Below are 20,228 nucleotides of genomic sequence, written 5' to 3' on the forward strand. Positions count from 1 at the left end.
TCATCTGAGAAGAGCTAAAAAGATTTAGACCTTAAAATGGGCTCCTTACCTATAAGGATGCTATGAAGCTACATTCTGTAACTGGAAAATTTTCTACCAATTTAGGTTATCTTTACATGTTTCAAAGACACACAATTCTAGTCACTCTCAGACAAAATTTGTTAAAGTGTCAGTGTCATCTACCATGTTACTCTTTGCACTTTAATACTCAGTGATTTTTCTCAAACAATAGGACTTCATTTTACTTTCAGCTAAGCCATCCAAGTCTGTAATACCTTGCTGACTTCATTAAGATCATGCCCATGTCTGCATCCTAATGCAGCTGTAAGAGGCATTCTTGTGAATGTATAGCTTGTGGAGGAGCAGTCTTCTCAAAAGCCCCTCTAGGGACCTCTGCTCTGCCAACTTTCCACTGAATGTTTTTCTTGTTTGAATAAAGCTGCTATGTTGTTTTTGTCACTGTTATATGAAATTCTGGAGGTCATAACTCTGGTGATATATATTTCTGTCTTCTGAGATAGAATGACTTTCTAATGCAATAGAGATTGGACAATTCAGACAATTGTTATGCTGCTTCCTGATGTGATGTGTGTGTGTTGTAATGTGTGCATTAAATTTGCCACTGGACCTATATGCTGCAATGTCCCTGTTCAAAGATAAGATAAACCCATGCTCTCACAGCCCTCAAACAGAATGGCTGAAGTTGGAAGGGACCACGTGGGATCATCTAGTCGAACTGCCCTGCATCATGCAAGGTCACCTAGCATACATTTCCCAGGATCACATCCAGGTGGATTTTGAATATCTCCAGAGCAGGAGACTCAACAACGTTTCTAGGCAACCTGTTCCAGTGCTCAGTCACCCTCACACCAAAAAAGTTTTTTCTCATGTGCAGAAGCCATAAGAAAATGGTCATAAGAAAGTGATACATAGATAGGATCTATTCATATGGAGCTTTCTTCTAACCCTTCCACTTCAGGTATTTGGAGTTTCTGGTTGTCAGAAAGGAAAGGGAAACTTTGCCGCACACTTAACTGTCTTACAGAGGTGATTTAAGATGTTCTAGCTGCTGGTGGTTTTCTGCACTGTTTTTCCAGCTAATGCAATTCCAACAAAGATGATGAGAAGCAATGGTAGTCAGGAGAACAGTGATCAAATGGTGACAGTGTGTGAGATAACTAGATAACTCTTCTGAAACCATGTTACACCCAGAGACAGAAGCTGGGCAGCAAATACCTAGGAGCCAATGGGTTTGATGGCTGTGCAATGTTACTGTCAGCAGTATGAGAGAGGACAGTCACCCTGAGCAGTGCTTTAAGCCAGCCTGTGGTTGTATTTCAGGGAGGCAGACAAACTTAAGTAAGAAAGGGAGCACAGAGGGCAGCTTCTGATACTACCTGAAACACAGGCTCTGTTAGCCGTGTGACAAGTATGGAAAAAAATTCTGATATACAGTGAAACTGGCACGGTGACTCAACAGTCCAAGTTGCAGCATGAAAATTTTCCTTTGAGGTAGGAAATCCACACAGAGTAGACACTATTTTGAAATTTTTTTGTGTGTTATCTGCCTTTGACTATATACTATTAGTATGGTCTAATTTCTTTGGGATAATTATTTCAGATTTAACAGATTGTTTGGTTTATGCAAAAGGCAGCTCTTAGCTCTCCACTGTTGTTTTGAGCTGGGGCATTTCAACAAGTCCATGCAATAGCAACAGTTCTCAGTAGTATTCTTAAAATAAAAAGAATATCGGCTGGATAAAATGGAAAAAATCTGGATTACACCATCCAGTGCTATACTTTATTTTGTGCCAGAAAAAGGCTAACTCCCTGTTTTACACCTGAAGTGTAAGCCTCATTTATACCAGGGTAATATGATAGCAGTTTGAATCAAGTAGCCTACATAATTTTATTTTGCTTGTGCAAATTCCAAAGCCAGTTGGATTTATCCTTAATGGCAGTAGTTATAATACCAATCATAACAAAGGAAAGAAAGCAAATGATATATCTTAATTAATCAATCATATCTTAATTTTCTCTGAAACAAAGACGTTCAGTAGCCATGATTGCACTGATCTGTTGAAAACTTGTTCTCACTAAGAGGAAAGCAACTCACTTCTCCAGCCTTTGCAGAGCAACTTGCAGTGCATGACTATTTAAAGGTCTGCTAATGGCTGTAGTGGCTTGTGCTTGAGCACCGTGCAAATAATCCATTTAAAGATCAACCTCAGAATTGTTGTTCCCTGATTCTCAGCCCACTGGAATGTAGCAGGAGTCCATTTATCACCCTAGGAATGCAATGACTGGTAAAAACCCTTCATAAATACACTTTACCTTCAAATACAGGGGTATTCAGATGATTTCTCACTCAGGCAGGGGATCACTGCCTGTGAGCAGTCTTCTTTGATCAGTTCATTTGTCTACTAATCAATTTATATAAATTTGCGCATATGAACTGACATCCTTGCAATTTTGTCTGGGAAATACAAATTCTCCTTTTATGTGGGTAAGCATCTAGTTCCAGGTAATTCAAGGGAATTGTGGTGATAGCTGAAGACCTCACGGTCCATGGGCAGGAAGCTGACACTGGCTGTAGTTTTCATACTGGCTGCATTTCACAAGAGGTGAACAGCCTAAAACTGCATTACATGTAGGACCAAGAGTCTGACTGCACAGCTGGCATAGTCACATCGGAGACAAAGGCATTACACAGCTGCATCTGAAGAGGCATCCATATGTCTCCCCTCTAAAGTTAATTTTCTGGTATTTTTCAAACTCCCATGTATTTCCCAACCAGGAATGTGTATTAAGGGACGATTACACAATGCTTGGTGAAACTCCCTTTATTTATTTCACTTGTGTTGTTGCTGTCATTGTATAAGAAAGAGCAAAATAACAAAAAGAACAAAGTAAAATAGTAGCTGACCCAAACATTTTTAATACGTTGAAATCCCATTCCAAATGCAAAGACTCTTTCTTTCCTTTTTTCTTTCTCACTTTCTCTCTGTCCTTTCTTTGCATTGATTTGCACGAGCGTTTTCTCGGTGAGCCAAAGACATCTCTGATGTAACTTCACTGAAGTCACCGGACTTACACCAGAGGTGGTTTTGGTCCTCTGTCCTGGGTAAATACAGCAGGAATAAATTGGTCACGCAGGCAGGGTGTCTGGCAGTAAGTGCACTGAGTGCTCCTGGCAAACCAATAAGAAAGATCTAAAATAAAAATCCCAAACAGGTCTTTTATTTAACATAGGGCCTAAAGATCTACCGGGAGCTGCTGAATACTGCCTACTAACTGTACAAAGTATAGGTAGCATGCCTTCCAAATATCAAAATACCAGACGGAATGCCGTGAAAATAAATAACTTCTAATATAAACAAATGAGAACATATCAAACTGTTACCTCTTTAAACATAATGTAAATAAAAAAAAATACCAGTCCTTCTACACAATAAATATTAAGAAACCATTGACATAGTTGAAATGTACTCATATAAATTAACAACTTTAATTACATTAGCCAAACAGACATTGGTTAAAGCACTGCATGTAGTATGCAAAATAATAACAATAACAATAATAATAATAATATCAACAACAAAACACAAAATGATAAAAACAAAATAGGCTTCATAATATCTTGGCTTTCATAATTTATATATATATGTATATACATATATATGGTTGTGTGTGTATATATATTGTAGATATATATATAATATGTATATATACATACATATATATATATCTTCAACCCATCGTCAATGTATTGTTTTTGAAAGTATTTAAATACAAAGAAACCCATTGATAATTAACACAGATTCACTGTATCTCAAAAAATAAATAGCTATATAACCCAGAAGTGTTGCTTGTTTCTGCCCATGAAAATATTGTTTATAATTTTTCATGAAAGGTCAGTCAAATTATGATTTTCATTACTCAAACTGAAAACCTTTTTACTCCATGTGTAAGGCAATGAGAGTAGATGGGGAGTAAAGTTCATTCAGTGTCAGGAACGTGATTAGCATCTCATTCTTACACTGATGCATGGTACTGACATGAGGCTTAACTTTAAGAAATTACTAATTTCGGTCATATCTCTTCTACTGACAGTCCAGAAATAGATTTCTCTCATGTTATTCATGCTGACTGGTAACTTTCTAGGGCAGGAGACACTCTGAAATCAGTGTCTGAAAGCATTGCTTACAGAGTAAGGCACTATTCCACATGAGTAATGATAGTCCATAAAAATTCTCCTTTTGCACATATACATTACAGGTGCCTGAATTTCTCTAACTCAGAGATATTGCTGCTAGCCTCTGTGTGGCCTTGTGGTGTTGCAGTTAAATGAATCTGATGGCTTGAATCTTAACTAAAGACAAAGAAGTAGGTATTTATAACAGAGTCCTAGTTTGCAGTGGTGGGCTAAGGGATTGTTTCTGTTGAAATCAATGACAAAACTCCCATTTCTATCTGTTCTGCAGTTTTGGGCCCTAGATCTGTCTTCTGCTGTGACATGTAAGTGCAGAATAATTATAAGCATCTGTAAACATTTCCTTTTGCTAAACCCCGAGAATACAAATACATTCAGCCCTCCCAAAGAAATATCTTAATGTGTACTTCTGCCAGTTTCGTAGGACTGTGTATACATTGAGCATCTGACATGGAGAAGGGGAAAGACCACCAAATGTCAGGCCTGGAGCAGGAAGATTGTGGAGGTACTAAACAAGTACATTCTGTGATCAAATACATACTGAAAATGCATTTTCAGTATAAACAGGAAACAGGTTATACAGAAAGGAATTTGTTAGTAGTTAAAAGCCTTTTTTTTTTTTTTTCCTATAGTAGTACCTGAAAGGAGAAGTAATTTTTGAGACTGCATGCCCCCGGAAAACTGTTTAAATATGGTAACAATTTCTAACACTGTTATAAGTACATGCAGATTTAATTAAACCAAATTATGAGGAGTAGGGTGTTTTGCCAGAATCAGTCAGTCTTGACTAACATTACAACTTCTCATTTTATCATATAGATTTTCATTCTCCCCTGCTTCAAATAACTTTGCTCACAAATCAAAGCCCTGTTGACTGAGATTGGAGGGAGAAACCTTTACAATCTGTGAATATTATACACACACAAATGAAAGCTAAAAAGCAGGGTTTAGGAATAGTTACTTGCTTTGAAAAAGCTTCTTCTGGTTTTGGCCTACCTATTACGAAACCTACTGACCACATGTAAAATCCTCCTTTTCTCACTTGGAAATTGTCTCAGGCTAGTTTTGTGCTTTCCCGGGCCAGCCCCAGTGCACCATATAAAAGTAGGTATCAAACTCAGAATTCATTTTAAAGGCTCTGTCATCTTTGGACAAGAAGACAGTGCACCTCAACTTACTCTACTTGCAGCCAATGGGAGTTTTGTCATAGTCCTTTTGGGGAAGGTGCTGGGATTTCAGAACTCCAATGCTCTCTAACTAATCACACTTGAGAATAATTTTTGCCAACATGAGCCATCTCACCTGCTTCCCTTGCCACTACATTCAGAGAACAATCCATCATAAAAGCAGCCTAGTTTTAAGTTAATTGAATTAAATGGTGTTGGATATGGCGCCACTCATTCAAAATCCATTCTCTCCCTTCACACTGTCTACAGCACAAGGAATCTGTGGTTCAGCCTGGCTAACCTTTAGTCATATAAGCACTGTTACTTCTCTTGTAAGGAGATGTCAATGAGCCTGTTGACATTAGTGTGTGGAGGGATGATATGCATCTAATTTTAAGCCCTGGTCCAAAGCTCAGTGAAATAAAAGGTGCTCTCCTCAGCTGTCACAGGCTGTGTTCCTGCTCCTGCTATTCCAGAGCCTGGCTCTACTTCTACAAAACAAAATAGCCATTCTGCTACTTACTTCAAATGAAACAGAGTCAGGAACTTGGTTTAAGTTATAAAGATAAATTAGCTGTGCATCTTTTTTTTTTCCTACTCCCCCCAGGAAGAAAACTCCTCAAAACTAACCAACCATCCAAACAAACAAAACAAAACAAAACAAAACAAAACAAAAAAACACCTCCTGCAAGTAATTCAAATGAGAAAGCCTTGATATTTTACAAAATAATTTAGTGACAAATTTAGTGTTTATCCAATTGTTACAATTTCTTTGAAGGTTTTTTTTTTTTTTTGCAAACTGCAAATAGGTCTGTAAAAATGCATTGTATAAAAAGTACATACTTGTATAATCCATTAGCTGTACTATGCAATCTAAATATTGTGGAATAAATTAGATAGAAAACTTAGCTATAAGCATGTATGTTGATATCTATTCAACTGAGGAAAGGGCTTCTTTTTTTTTTCCTTTTCTCTTTTTTTCTTTTTTTTTTTTTTCTTTTTGTTAAAGTCTCAATCAATACATACAAATAGGGACACACACCCACACACCTACATACACACAGACATGGAGCACACCCACACCACACACACACAAGCAGTTTTGGCTGACAACAAATGAAGGCCCTGATTCCACTGCTTAGACATGGGTCTCTCCGTGAAGGTGCTAACACACTATCCCTAGCCAATGTGACTGGGTTACACTGTGCTATCTTTTTTCACTTTTTCCTTTTTATTTTTTATATTTTTACAAACTGTGCTCTCAGCATTGTGGGGAGCTGTGTTAGAGCTGCTTTCCCTGGGAGGCCTTTGGAAGCCCATCCTGTCAGAAGGCAGTGAACAGGGGCTTGGTCCTGCAAACCTGTGAGAGTCCAAAAGTTCAGACTCGCGTTATCAAATTCAGTGTAAACAGGGCCAAAAGGTTTCTCCCATTCCCTCTTCTCATCTCCCCTACTCAAAGACACAAGTTATAACTTTAACATTCTTTTAAATATGACAGCAATAGAATTTTTTTAAACCTATCTACCTATGCCCTATGGGTTGGACCCTTCAGGTTAGGTGTTGATACTGAAAATTACATTTTACAGGTAATGCGCAAACCCATAAAGAGTTGTCGTGCTAGAGGGTGGTGGTTGAGACAGCCAGCCTTTTGCTGAAGACTGCACTTCAAGCAGAAATCTGACCACAATTGCCATTCTCTTTGTATTTGCAGGGGCGATGGTGGACAGGGCCAAAGCTGCTTGCAGTTTTACATCAATGCTTTCCAAGTGTACGCCACCACTTTAAGTTCCTCTCACACAAATACCATTCTGAACATGCTCCCTCCTGCTTGTTAGTAACAAACAAACAAGTTTGTAATATACTGTGCTTTGCACACAAACATCCATTGTTTTAAGAACTCTAAAGTGAAGCCAGAAATGCTTATACCTTGTGTGTACACACATATATACATATAGTAATATATACATATATATATGTATATCCCTTGCATAAAGTTGTTTCCCAGTGATGCAGTTTCTGTGCATCAGGGATAAGTCCAAGTGTTGTACATGCAAAACAAGTATATATATTAGGTTTAGATGGACTGTGGATCCAAGCGCCTTGCATCCAGAGCGCTTTTCTGAGCTTACTCCAAATTGCAATTTCCTGTTTAGGGTAGAATTTTAATTTAACTGGTTAGCAGATATACTACCCTGAATGCAATCAACCAACTGACCCTTAATTCAAACTGTAACTTATTACAGGTGAATGGTACCAACCACAAATAGACTTTTTAGAGGCTCGCACAAATGTCTTTGGTGTATATGTCTATTCACTTTAAGGTACAAAATAATAATAATAATTATAATAATAAAAATAGCTATTTTGTGTGCTGTAGCAGTTCTTGTATAGCTCACAATAAGTGCAGCTCTCAACCCCTCCCACACCCAACCACCCTCCCTTGCAAATGTTTGTTAAATAAGGATTAGACAGGTCAGACACCATTGTAGTGCAAATAGTAAACGATTAAAAATTTTTTTTACAAAATATAGAAATGTTTGGCTCCAGTAACTGGACAAACATATTCCTTTCAAGTATCTCTCACTGAAGAATGTTTTTTTTTTTTTAAACAAGTTACTTCCATTTATAAAAAAAGTCTTTCTGTTTTTTTTTCTTTCTCTTGCAGGTAAACAGTTTCAAACCAACTAGGTTGCATAGTTCTAACATTGTAAGCACCTTTACAAAATGTAACTTTTATTCTTTCATTCATTCTTTTTTAATCTCTTTTTTCTTCATTTTTGTTTTCCTTTTTTTTCTTTTTCCTTTTTCCTTTTTTTTTTTTTTTTGTAAATATAGTGCAGAAGATGTAGGTGTATACACCTGCACAATTTTGTCCCTTTATCGAAGTAAATATACATAAGTGTGTAGTATCTGTATGTATAAAGATATGTATATAAATACATAGTCACATACATATCCACACAAACACTACACACCTACTCAGTTCCTCAGTAAATTTGGGAGGAAAGTGCCAGTGAATGCAGTGTTCATACACATGGCTTTTCAAGGAATTTCAATGATGCTTTGGACTCAGTCCAAACTGCTGCAGGTTAGATGAGCTGCTACCAAGGCTTGAACTGATGGGTAACCAGGAGAGGAAACACAACTCCTCCAGTAATAACTAATGCTTAATATACTATCTAATAAGATAAGGAGCATACTGAAAGGCAGGAGAAACTCCCCAACCCATACCGCCATTCAAACGTATCTCATTCAAGCCTGGGTTCATGAAGCTTTCTTCTTCTTAATAGCTGTACTCCTTTTCTCTCCTCCATAAGTCTTTTTTTTTTTTTAACTTCCCCCTCTTCTTTTTTTTCTTTTTTTCTTTTTCTTTTTTTCTTTTCTTTTCTTTTTTATTTCAGATGATTGTTTCATTCAAAAAGGTTATATACCATTCCAGGTCTTTCCTCTTCTTGGGCTTTTAAAACATTTTCTTCTCAACATAAAGAGAAGGGTTTTGTGCACACACGTGTTTATGAACAGCCACACTCCTCCACAATCATGTTCTGTATATCTTTCTTGATGATGTTCTGGCCATCATCATAGTACAGCATGGACATGGGCCGCAGTTTGGTGGGCACGCAACATGACTTGAGGTTGGCAAAGGGGCTATGGCCCCGCATGCGGTAATGGTTGATTACAGTGGAGTGGAAAGATAATGATGAACCAGATGTCCCTGCTATATGGCTGGGGCACTCTCCTTCACAGTAGTTAGCATGATAACCTGTAGGTGCAATGATCCAGTCACTCCATCCTATGTCCTTGAAGCTGACAAAGAACTGCTTCTTGCAGCAGATGTTAACTTTGCCATCACACTCCAGGCCTCGCCTCCGCCGCCTGTGCTGGCGGTCCTCCGAGTGCCGGGCAAGCATCATCAGGAAGGGCCGGTGTGATTGCTCCTTCTCCTCTTCTCCTGTGAGTTCTCCAGCATCCTTTTCTTTCCCTTCCCCATCATCTTCCTTTTTCTTTTTCTTGCCTAGTAACACCAGGCTGGCCCCAGTCTCCTGGCACAAGTCACAGACAATCCGCACATCCAAGGAGCTCTTGCCTTGGTCCAGGAGTCGCTGGACACTGCTGGAGATGGGAAAGATGTGCCAAGTGCTCTTTCGAGTGTCTACTGCTTTTTCTGAAATCAGAGTTTCGCTCCTTTCACCTTTCAGCCACCCATCCTCCATATCTTCTGCTCCTTCAGAGTTGCCTTTTGGCTGCCGCTGCTGTTGAAACAGGCGGATGGTGACTTTTGTCCTGCTCCGGTTGGCCTTGGAGACCTTCAAGAAGAGCCATATTTCAGCATGTTCAACCACTGATAATTCGCTGCCTTCCTTGGAAATCTCGAAGTGTAACGTTTTCTTGGGTGTTCCTGATTTGGTAAATGAAAATAGACAGGAAGAGCTAGTTAGTATGTCGATTTACATTCTGTTAGACTTCACTGTCACTGTAGGCATGGAGCCCCCTAGGTTTCCTATTTGACTCCACATTTTTATGATTTTTCTGTTCTAATCTTCCCTCACCTAATCTCCTCCTCAGTTTCTTTTGTGCAGACTCTCTCTTTAGAAAGCTAATTATTTGTCCGTTGTTTTTCAGTATCATATTTTAACATTTCCAGTAGCACATTTTAAGCATTTTGTTACAGCAGTGAGATCTTTATGTTCATTTACGCAAAGCATTTCATGGCAAATAAGCTCCAGTAGCTACTAAGAATTGCCTTTGTGATCACTGTTAGCTGAAAGGCAAAAATGTATTTGTGATGACAGTCCATGACTATATGTACCATACACATATAAATCTATGCCTAATTGCTAAAGCTGGGGAGTGGGTTCCAGTCCTGCCAATTCTTTGGCAATTCTTTTGAAATGAGGTGGGAGTGAGGACTGTCCTTCCTTCCTCTCTAAAACACCATCTTCATGTGCATCTTAAAATGAGTAGTAAATGTCAATTTTCTCAAAAACAAAGAAATACCAAAATATGAGCTTTGAGATGTTAGCAGCTAAATTGGAAAGAATTACAGAATTGCAGCAGGCAGGCTCTTCATCCTGTGAGATGTTAGCTGTAGATCCTGTTCTTAATTTAACACACTGTACTTGCTGTGATTATAGTAATGGAGAATACACTGAAAAAAAATGAGCTAAAGAACTGTATAATTATGAGGATGGTTCTCTGGCATAATTGTATCAACTTGCTGAGATGTCATGATGATGATTATGATGGTGAGGGGGTGTTTCTCTGATACAGAGCTCATATCCCTGGCAGAAGTTGGAATGAATAATCCGGGCTGTTTAATTATTTGATCACTAGAGCATAAAAAAGTTAAGAAAGAATGAATTTGCTGGGGGGAATGGATATTATTTTTTAAGAGAGGAACTCTTCTGTTTTCTCAACAAAAGGAAAGGCCCGCCCTGTTAGCATCTTCTGTTCTTTCTCATTATGGAGGCCAGAGGTCACAGGTTTGAAATGCACAGATATCTTACCTTAGTTAGACAGAAGCAATATTCATATTTATCAGTTTTTCACTGATACTATTCTTGAACAACTCATGACTGTTGATCTGTTTCACTTCACTTCACTGTTGCTTGTCAGGGAAGTAGAACTTTGTACCCTGGAAAGGGCAAGCGGTGAGCAAAGAAGTGGTTGGAAGCATAAAGTAAAAACTGCTCTTGTAGTAGCAAGAGTCTGCTCCTCATTTCCCATTGCCTCCGAACTCCTCTAGTAAGAGCTCCCTGACTATTCTGGTTTCTAAAGTGTGCATGTAGGCTGCACTGCCCCTTGAGCTACCTGTTGCTTTCCTCCTCTGTGAAGTCCTGGCACTGACATGCTCAGCTTTCCCTGGTGGCATTCCCAGGTCAAAGAGACAGACATGTCAGAATTAGAGTGGCCAAAGGGTGCAGTGTTTTGTTTGTGTTTTCCCTCTAAATGAGAGTGTGAAATTGTAGACTCAGTTCTGTCACCAAGATAGGAAAACACATGGTTTGTGTTAACCGCTTCTCACAGACTTTGCTGATGCACATCTCCAAAGTTAGCTCCATTAATTGCCTAGGCAGATAGGTGAACCCATTAGACTGTGTCTTAGGAAGGGAAATAGATTGTAGAAAAGACAGAGTAAGTTCTGGAGAATAGTGGAGTTACTATTTTTCTAGTATTTTTTTAAATGAGAGTCATTCAGTAATGACTGAAAGTTCATTAGTTAGCTATCAGAGGGTAACATTTGTTTTTCGGTTGTGGATATGCAACTGTGGCAAAGCTGCCACCTGCACTAGAGCAAAGGTTAGCTGATAGACACTAATCCCCACCCGCCTGAGTTCAAGAGCATGTGGAGGCGTACAGTGACGTTCCTCCAGTCTAAAGCAAACCTGCTTCTAGAGATTGGATGCATACTACACAGGGATGTTATATAGAATATGCTCTATCAGAATGGACACTTCTAAGGCCTGTGAGGGCCATTCATCCAGGCTGCATCTTCATCCCCCAGACCTTGTCTCACAGAGCAAGCTGCTGCTTTCAAGCTCATCTCTTTCCTTAACACAGTGCTGATTAACCCTTTCTGAGGGGAGTGGGCTACTCCAGGAGCTCTTCTTTCCCTAGAGCAAATCAGACCAGGGCAGGAAATAGCTATATATACTAATTTGGCCACAATGAGAAATGCAAAACTTACTTTTATGTTCCTGAGGTGCCAGGATGAGCACAGACAGCAGTTCTGATGCTAGGAGGGATCCTAGGCACAAGCAGACCAGCTGTACTGAACATGGGCACCGATAATGGGCCTTGTCATGTGCTCCAACAAGGGCAGCTGGGCTGCGCATGCTGGCCTGCCTGGGGAAGAAGCTGCATTGCCCAGAAGACCAGACAGCCTCATGTTACTAAATAACTTAATATTGTTAAGTTTAATGTGTGGTATTTCATATTTTGTTATTTCCATTCTAGTGGGAACTGACAACAGTTACAAAGTGACATATTTTCAACAGTAAATATTCATATTAACTTATGTAGTGGTCCTGAAGTGCATCAATGCAACCATTCTTTCTGACAGATGTTACATGAAAAAAACAAGATTCATATGCTCCTGTAAGTGTGATTTTTTTTTTTTCTCATTACTAAAGATGTTAGAAAGTGGAGGCATGCAAGTACACTTGCATTGCTTTTTTTTTTCACTGCAGGGAAGTGACCTAGAGCAAGGGAGCATATGGCCTGTCCTTATTCAGAGATAACAGCCTCCCTGTAGGTTGTTACCAACAGTAACAGACTCCCTGGATGTGGTTAGCTGCATTTTCACACACAAATGGTTGATTCAGCTCCTGAAGAAAGAAGATGCAGGAAGCTTATATGAGCCTAGTATTACTGCATGGTATGGAATACTGAGTCCTGACACCTGCATAGCTAATGAAAGGTTTAATAACAATTTAAAAAATCATTCCCTTTCTCAGATCTCACAAGGAGACTGGGAATGGTGCAGACCTGGGGATAAGAAGCACGCTTTCACATCAGGAAAAAACTGAGCTTTTCTGAATTCTCTCCACATTCAGTATTAGTGTATTGCAATCACACAGCACAAATGGTATGAATCCTGCAGTCTTCGCAAGGTCACTTAAGCTCAGACCAGCTCATTTTGAAATCCAAGTTTGATCTGTATTAGAATTGAATGGAGATCTCTGGATCTGGCTTATGATGATTACGTATTCACTTTGTAAGATGATCTTTATATTTCCAAAAGGTTCTGTACTACAATAAAGTACGTTCTTCCAAGACCAAAATTCTGCTGAATTTCATTTTCTCCACATTTTGCATAGGGATTTAGCAGTCTTTTCCTTCTGGTCTGAGTTAACAACCTTGTTCAAACCCTTAGAGATATATGCTGTTCATCTACCTGAAAGGAAAAAAGAGACCCTCCTGCAAGTTGGATTTGGTATAACTTCTGTAATTATACTTGATTTACCCTTTTGTCCTGACTTTTCATCTGCCACAGCTGATTTACAGAGGTCTTTTTCCTTTTGTAATCATCCTGCTCCTCCTGCCTTACTCCTGCAGAAAGACCCCTAGACCAACAGTGGTAACGCCTTCAACACTTCAGCACTCCTATAAAAAGCAGAGTCAACAGGCTGGATTGTTACTGTTGAAGAAAGCAGCTGAAAAAGGAGATGGGGAATTACATTGGGCCCACTGTGATTGCTTTTCTTCCTCTCCCCTTCCCAATGTCCTGGAGAGGCCATCTCTTCACTTTGCTATTGGGCTAAAGTCTCTTCCAGGAAGAGGGCTGGGATACTGGTGGAACCATTCAGCAGCGCCAGGAACACAGCAAAAGCCATGAAAAATGGTTAAAAACACAAGCCCTATGATATAGTACATTTATGGTAAAAGCTTTAATGGAAGGAGTTACTGAATGGAAAGGAAGTGCTGCATCACTATATAAGCATGAGGGTTTGCTTTTATCTGTTTTTCTCTTCAGTGGTGCTCACAGACCATTTTAGGACAGAAACCCAAATGTGGGTGAGGTGCCCACACTGGTACCTCACTTGCTGGAGCCTCCACAAGGGCTGTCAGGGCCCAAGCCAAGGGCTCAGCCTGCTCCCAGGCACAGCCAAGTGTGGGCATGGCACAGGGCAGTGTAGAGGGCCTGAGGCCAGGCCCAGCAAGCAGGGCTCAATCTCTGGGGCTAAGGATACCTCCTGCAGGACCACTGGATGTAATTGCATAGTTAAAACCAGTGATTTGCAGTTTGCAACCTGCCTCAAGGTCATGCCTGCATAGCTTGAGCTATGTGTTCAAGGGAGGGCCTAAACTACACAATTAAGAGGTTTTTGTTAATTTATTTGGGTTTTTTTTGAGTAAAATTCTGATACTTTAAATTACTTTTTCCCCCATAACCACATGCTGTTAAATGATTAAGGCTGATTTTTTCAGAATGAAAGTGATTATGCTTCCCAATGCTGTCATGTGACTTATTCTTAATTTCTCTTAATATTCAGCATTTAAATTTTCCATTCAAAAATGCTGTGTGTAAGAAGGTACTGTTACTTTAAATTTCCATTCTTCACCACTGCTTAATTTTGAACCATCTTTACATTTATACTGTAAATGAACTGTTTTTCCATACAAAGCAAGCTTTTTTTCCCTTTTATAGTTGCTAACTTTACTACTGCCTATGTTTAGATTTGGGGGAATTTGTGCTGCGTACCAATGTGTAATTACATTCAAAAGCATCCTTCTCTTCACTTCTCATTTCCGTTCCCCAGGAGACAGAAAAAAAATAGGTTACTAGAAAGGTTCCTCTAAAGAGAGTGAAGAGAGGAGCATGGTTATTGAGAGATAATTGCTCAAAATGTTTACTAATGAGTGACCATTGGAGTTGGATGAATTGTTCATGGTACAGAATTTATTCAGTGAATTTAGGACTGTTATTGTCTGACAATTATCTCCTGGGCAGACTGATTATTACGAATGTGTTATTACTGCGATTAGGCTGTGGTTGTTTCTGCAAATGCATTTCAGCCTATGGATCACTGACAAATGATTTATTCTAACTATTCAACACCTCGTGTATGTGACTGGTCATCTGGGTTGCACAGTTTCGTTTCTGCTCCCTGTCTGGGTGACTGCTGCCTCTAGAAAAGGGAGGGGGAATCATGACACAAATAACAAACACTTTATCTTTACGTTCACATACTCTTTTCTGCAAGCAAAAAGGGATTTTTGTTGTGAGGAAAAAAAAAAAAAAAAAAAGAAAAAGAAAAAGAACTATTCCCCAAGGATTTGTGAAAGAAAAAGCAGCAGCAACCTCATTTAAATAACTTTTCTTGAAAAATTAACCCAAAGGGGCATTGACAAGGTCATTCAGAATGTGAAATAATTCAGTTCTGGTGAACCTTGACTCTCCTTAGCTATTTTGTCAGGAGGGAAACACTTTACATCCGCAGTCTAGAGCATCTTCCAAATTGAAAGCCCTTCCCCCAAATGGTCTTCAATACTTAGAAACAAAAAATGTGTTTGTTCGGTTGAGATTTTTTGTAACTTGATTTTTACATTTACATCTAAAATATCCAAAGGGAAGTTTAGGGTCACTTGCACCAATAACATATTTCAAGATACAAATAATACTGAGTCTTTCAGGAAAGAGAGATTCTTTTTTTTTTTTTTTTGTACACACTTGTGGTATTTTTTTTTAAATTCTAAGATTATGTGCATCAGAAGCTGCCACTCTTTTCATTAAAATGCTTAATTTCTGTGTGTTAAGGTTCGAGTCATGAGTCCACTGAAGTGAATAGCAAAACTTCAAACTACTTTCAGTAGGCTAAGGTTCAGTCCTGAATTGCATCTTGCAAAACTCTGTTGCATGACATGAGATTGTTTTTTCATATTCATATAGACATAACTGGATAGAAGAACTGCTCAGCATAAATTTACAAGTGCGTGGTGTAGGTATATCCTGCATTCAGGAGGGCACATGAATGCACATACTTATATGTAGGAATCCATTCCCATTATAGTGGTGCAGGTTCAGCTACATAGGTGTGTAAGTGTGCCTTCTCTGGCATATTCATGCATCTAGACATGCTTCTACACAAATACAATCAAATATATATACATGTATTTCCAGCAACATTTGTGTACCAAGCACTGTGCATGGCTAACCACAGACAGTGCCTCATGCAGTACTTCCTCTCTCTCCTCTCTCTCTCTCTCTCTCTCTCTCTCTCTCTCTCTCTCTCTCTCAGGTATCTTTTTATAAACTGGTTCCCACCTTCTCAGATTCATCTGTGCTTTCTCGAATTGTTCTCAAACTAACCAACCTCTGTGAATTCTCACATTTTGTTACAATGAAACAGATTAATACAGAATGGCATTCTTCTTGTGGAAGTAACTTGCTTTCATTTGCTAAACTTGAAATCTTTAATAAAGTATGCCAAAGGAAAAAAAAAACTGGGAGGAAAGAGACTTGTTTTCTAACAGCTGCTTTAAAAAAAGATATGAGAAAATCAGCTCAGATGATGATTCATGGTCACATTTCACAGTATCTGTTAAAAAATAATAATGAACATTTCTGATCTTTTCAGATTTCCAGAACTACTAGCTTCCATCATTAAATCAGTTTTATCTTTTTCCTCCAGTGCATTATTTTACTTTCAGTCTTCCACTGCAGTGAATCGCTGCCTTTTAAATAACCGAGACGAGAGAAACAAGAGCTCCACTCAGAGAAGCTACACATAAGCATAAAGATCTCTGGGATTCAGGATTCAATTCGGTACAATAGGAGTTCGCGGGAGGGTTGCCTACATGGAGCAAAAACCCTTTGGAGTGTGCCCTCTCGTGGCCATTCCTTATTCAGCACAGATAGCCATACCGTTAAACACACTGCCTTCTAAAAGTAAACTGATGAAATGATTTAAAGAGTCATGAGTGGCCCATCCTTTTCCTCCTCCTGATCTGTCAGCCTGGCTTTATAGGAGTAGGCATCTCCCTAGGAAAAGCTGTGAGTGTGCACCTACGCATATCTGAAAATAAAAGCAGGTATTACATGATCAAGGCAGTTCACCCGCAATTGTGTGAAGGGGTACAAAAAGACAGAAGCAACGTAAATAGCTGTCATGCCTTTCTTTTTTTCTTTCTTTTTCCCTGACAGTTCACCTAATGGTGATTGCCTTTGGATTTCCGTGTTTCTACACAGTAATTCCCATCAACTTTTCAGGGGCTGACGTTAGCAACCCATTTCATTGGTAGCTCAGTTGCCAGGATCGAATTTACTTGGAAAAATCCCAGGTCTGCTTAATCGGCTATCTATTTAAAATAATGAAGGACTTAGTAGACAACCACATTTTATGAGTGTAGGCTATCTCAGTTATAGAACCTGCTGGATTTGCTTGTTGCAAGTATACATGACCCGTCTCCTCAAAAGACAGTTTTTAAGTCCTTGAAGTAACCCACAGAGATCTGGCACAGCTACCCTCATAGCAGAACTAATCGACGTTAGTAATTGTAGTTTGATATGCAAGAAGAAAATCATTTTCATGTTTTACTTGTAAGAGTGCCAAAGGACAGTAGGGTGCATTTGTAAACTTTTGCCCAATACAGTCATTAGTTTTGCAAAGATTTGCCTGGATTTGTTAGCCGTGAAAACTACCTGCCAACTATTCTGCTGATTTCCTGGACGTAACTACACCTGTGCTACACCCAGTTCACTGCATGTCGTTTCTCCCTAACTGTCTCTATCCTATGCTCACCTGAATTTTAGTCTCTTTTATAAAAGAGCAGTCTCCAGACAAAGCCACGTGCACAGGGCACTGTCTGTTCATTCACTCCATTTTATTGTATGTCTGAGGATACGGCTGATGAAGGATGGAAATACTACTTTTTTATGAAAGCAAGTAGTAAATGTTGCTTCTGAAAGGTAAGGGGAATGACTGGTTTATGTCAAGTTATACCCAAAGGAGCAAAAAGCCTAAAGTCATACTTCTCTTTCCATAGATATTTATTTGATATAAAGCGATACGCTTCCATTCATTTTCATTGATTTCCTATCCCCTCTTTAGAGACAGAGCAAGTTTCATATTAAAAGCAGGAAGAACTTTAATCTGACTGTGAGAGTAACACGCTCATTCTCCTCCTTAGTGCTTTAAACTTATTCCAGTTCCTACAGAGTGAACACTGGTAACTGCTCACATGGCTATATTATGTTCCTGTCTTTTTTTGCTAATTATTCCTATCTGACACACCACTTGCCTTCTTTTTGCCTCAATTTCCTCAAAAGAAAAAATAATATTTCTTTAATATTTGAGACACAATACTGCTGGTGGGGAAGTGGAAGAGAGCCCAGGAAAAGTTTGCTCAAGTTATTGCAGCACTGGAACCTGCAAGGTATGGTGGGTCCACCACTTTTAACGAGACTCCAACTATGAACAACTACAGATGAAAAATAATGTTTCAACAATTTGAAGTCTCTCTACAGACTGGAGTTAACACTTCCATGATTAGCCAAAACCTAGAACTCAGTTTCTAGGTTGTTTCTTCCAGATAAAAGCCCAGCAGGTATGGGATGCGGGGCTGGAGCAGCCTTCCATGCTTGGCTTCCAGCACAGGCTTGGTAGGAAGGTGGAGAGGACAGCAGGGAAAGAAAGGCATAGGAATACAGCGTATGTCCCAGACATGCTCCATAACATAATCCTTCTTAAATGAATTTGGCACGCAGTGATGGGACAAGGCTATGTAAATCAAATTCAGTGATGCACTGGTGTGGGACTGTTGTGGCAGGGGGATCAGTGGCTGAACTATTGGCCAGCCTGTGGGCCTGGGCATGATTTTCACTGCTCACGTGGCCCTGAGAGCCAATGGCTTCAAGAGCCGCCATTGGAGGGTGTCATACTGAGTGGGCATATATCAAATTCCACATTCCTTTGTGTGAGAGCTCAGGAGAGACAATAATGTGTTTACAAATGATTGGGACTCATACAGGGAAGAGAAACCACTGCTCATGCCATAAGTGTTTCAGAACGAGCTGCTGAATACCAGGTGGGGAATCTGACTTGTAGGGATTTCATTGCTTTTAAAAGCTCATTTCTAAACTAAGGTTGAGCCACCTCAGCTTCTAGGGACCACTGGCATTGATGTCTGCCTGCTTTCTGAAATGGAGGGAATGAAAAAAAAACAAAACATAAAGCTAAGCTTGCATGCTGAAGGGACTGATAATGTGCATATTGACAAGGACGCCAAAGGCGAGGGCTCCCTGTACAGTTGGAAATCGGACAGGCAGCAGGAATGTCTACTCTTAAAAGCATGCACACTTCTTGTGCACGGCTTCCCTGCAAACAGAACATCTGAGTCAACAGGTTTTCAGGACTGGAAACTCTGAGTGTTGTCTTAATTGTTTATACTGCTGCAGCAAACTTTTAAACAAAAATGCTTGGTGTTCCTTTGCATACTTTGCCTACCATATGCTGTACCAAACAAAACAATGACATTCTTTTAAAACTGTCTTGGCAACAGGAAAAATGCTTTGGCTAGACAGCATCATAAAAAGTTGCTGTTAGTTAGATGATAGAGTTATTGCAGGATATTGACATTGTTACATGTATAAACATACATATGCAAACAGATACATATGCACATACACATACATTGAATTAAAATGAGTTCTTGTCCTGATCATGTAGGAACAAGACAGTAAAGTACAACTATAAAGCTGTTCCTATAGGCAGTTGATGTGAGCCTTAGCCATTAGTTAGTAAATATCGATATTCTTAGCCCTTACTGTATAATAGTTATGGAAAAACAGAACTGTGAAAAAGTTCAAAATATAACCTATCAAGGTTGCATTTTTTTTGGCAGAAGCAGTTTAGGAGCAGAATCTTTTTTTCCAGTATGCAGAAGTCTGCATTACAAATTGGATCAGCTACAGCAACTTGTCCAGTTCTACTGAAGTCATCTGACAGTCCCTGCAACTCTTTATTGCCGAAGATGCTGTGTTAAATTAGAAAACAAAAGTGCCCTCTCACTTCTAAAAGTTAAAGCTGTTTCATCTGATTTTATAACTTCCACTATAATTTTTAAAAGAAAGAGCAGTTTCTCAAGTAGTTTGCAGCTCACTTTTCTGTCCTAAGAAAATCCCCAAATGCCTTGAGCCCTTTTTCTTTCACCATCAGCCCTGCAATCCAGTACTTTAGTGCAAGTACTTTGGTTTCACAAGCAGTTTGGAGCACCCCTTTGCAGCCTGACTTTCTGCTTGAGATTGGTTAAAGAGCTTCTTCCCTGTGTGGCTGCCTGTGCCTAGCAAGTGTAATCTGTAGGCAAGACTAAATCAGAAAAATCAAATTCCTTCAGAGTCCCCCCCC

At 39.3% G+C, this 20,228-nt stretch overlaps 1 protein-coding gene across 1 annotated transcript in view; it reads right to left on the reverse strand.

The window, feature by feature from the left end:
- INHBA (inhibin beta A subunit) overlaps positions 2,804-20,228 on the reverse strand; it is an 18,276-nt gene continuing 851 nt past the window's right edge. The window contains exon 2 of the mRNA XM_021388544.1: positions 2,804-9,778. Within this exon, the coding sequence (XP_021244219.1) occupies positions 8,892-9,778 (887 nt within the window). The 3' untranslated portion in view covers positions 2,804-8,891. The remainder of the gene's footprint in view (positions 9,779-20,228) is intronic.

Source organism: Numida meleagris, chromosome 2, assembly GCF_002078875.1.
Source record: "Numida meleagris isolate 19003 breed g44 Domestic line chromosome 2, NumMel1.0, whole genome shotgun sequence".
NCBI lineage: Eukaryota > Metazoa > Chordata > Aves > Galliformes > Numididae > Numida > Numida meleagris.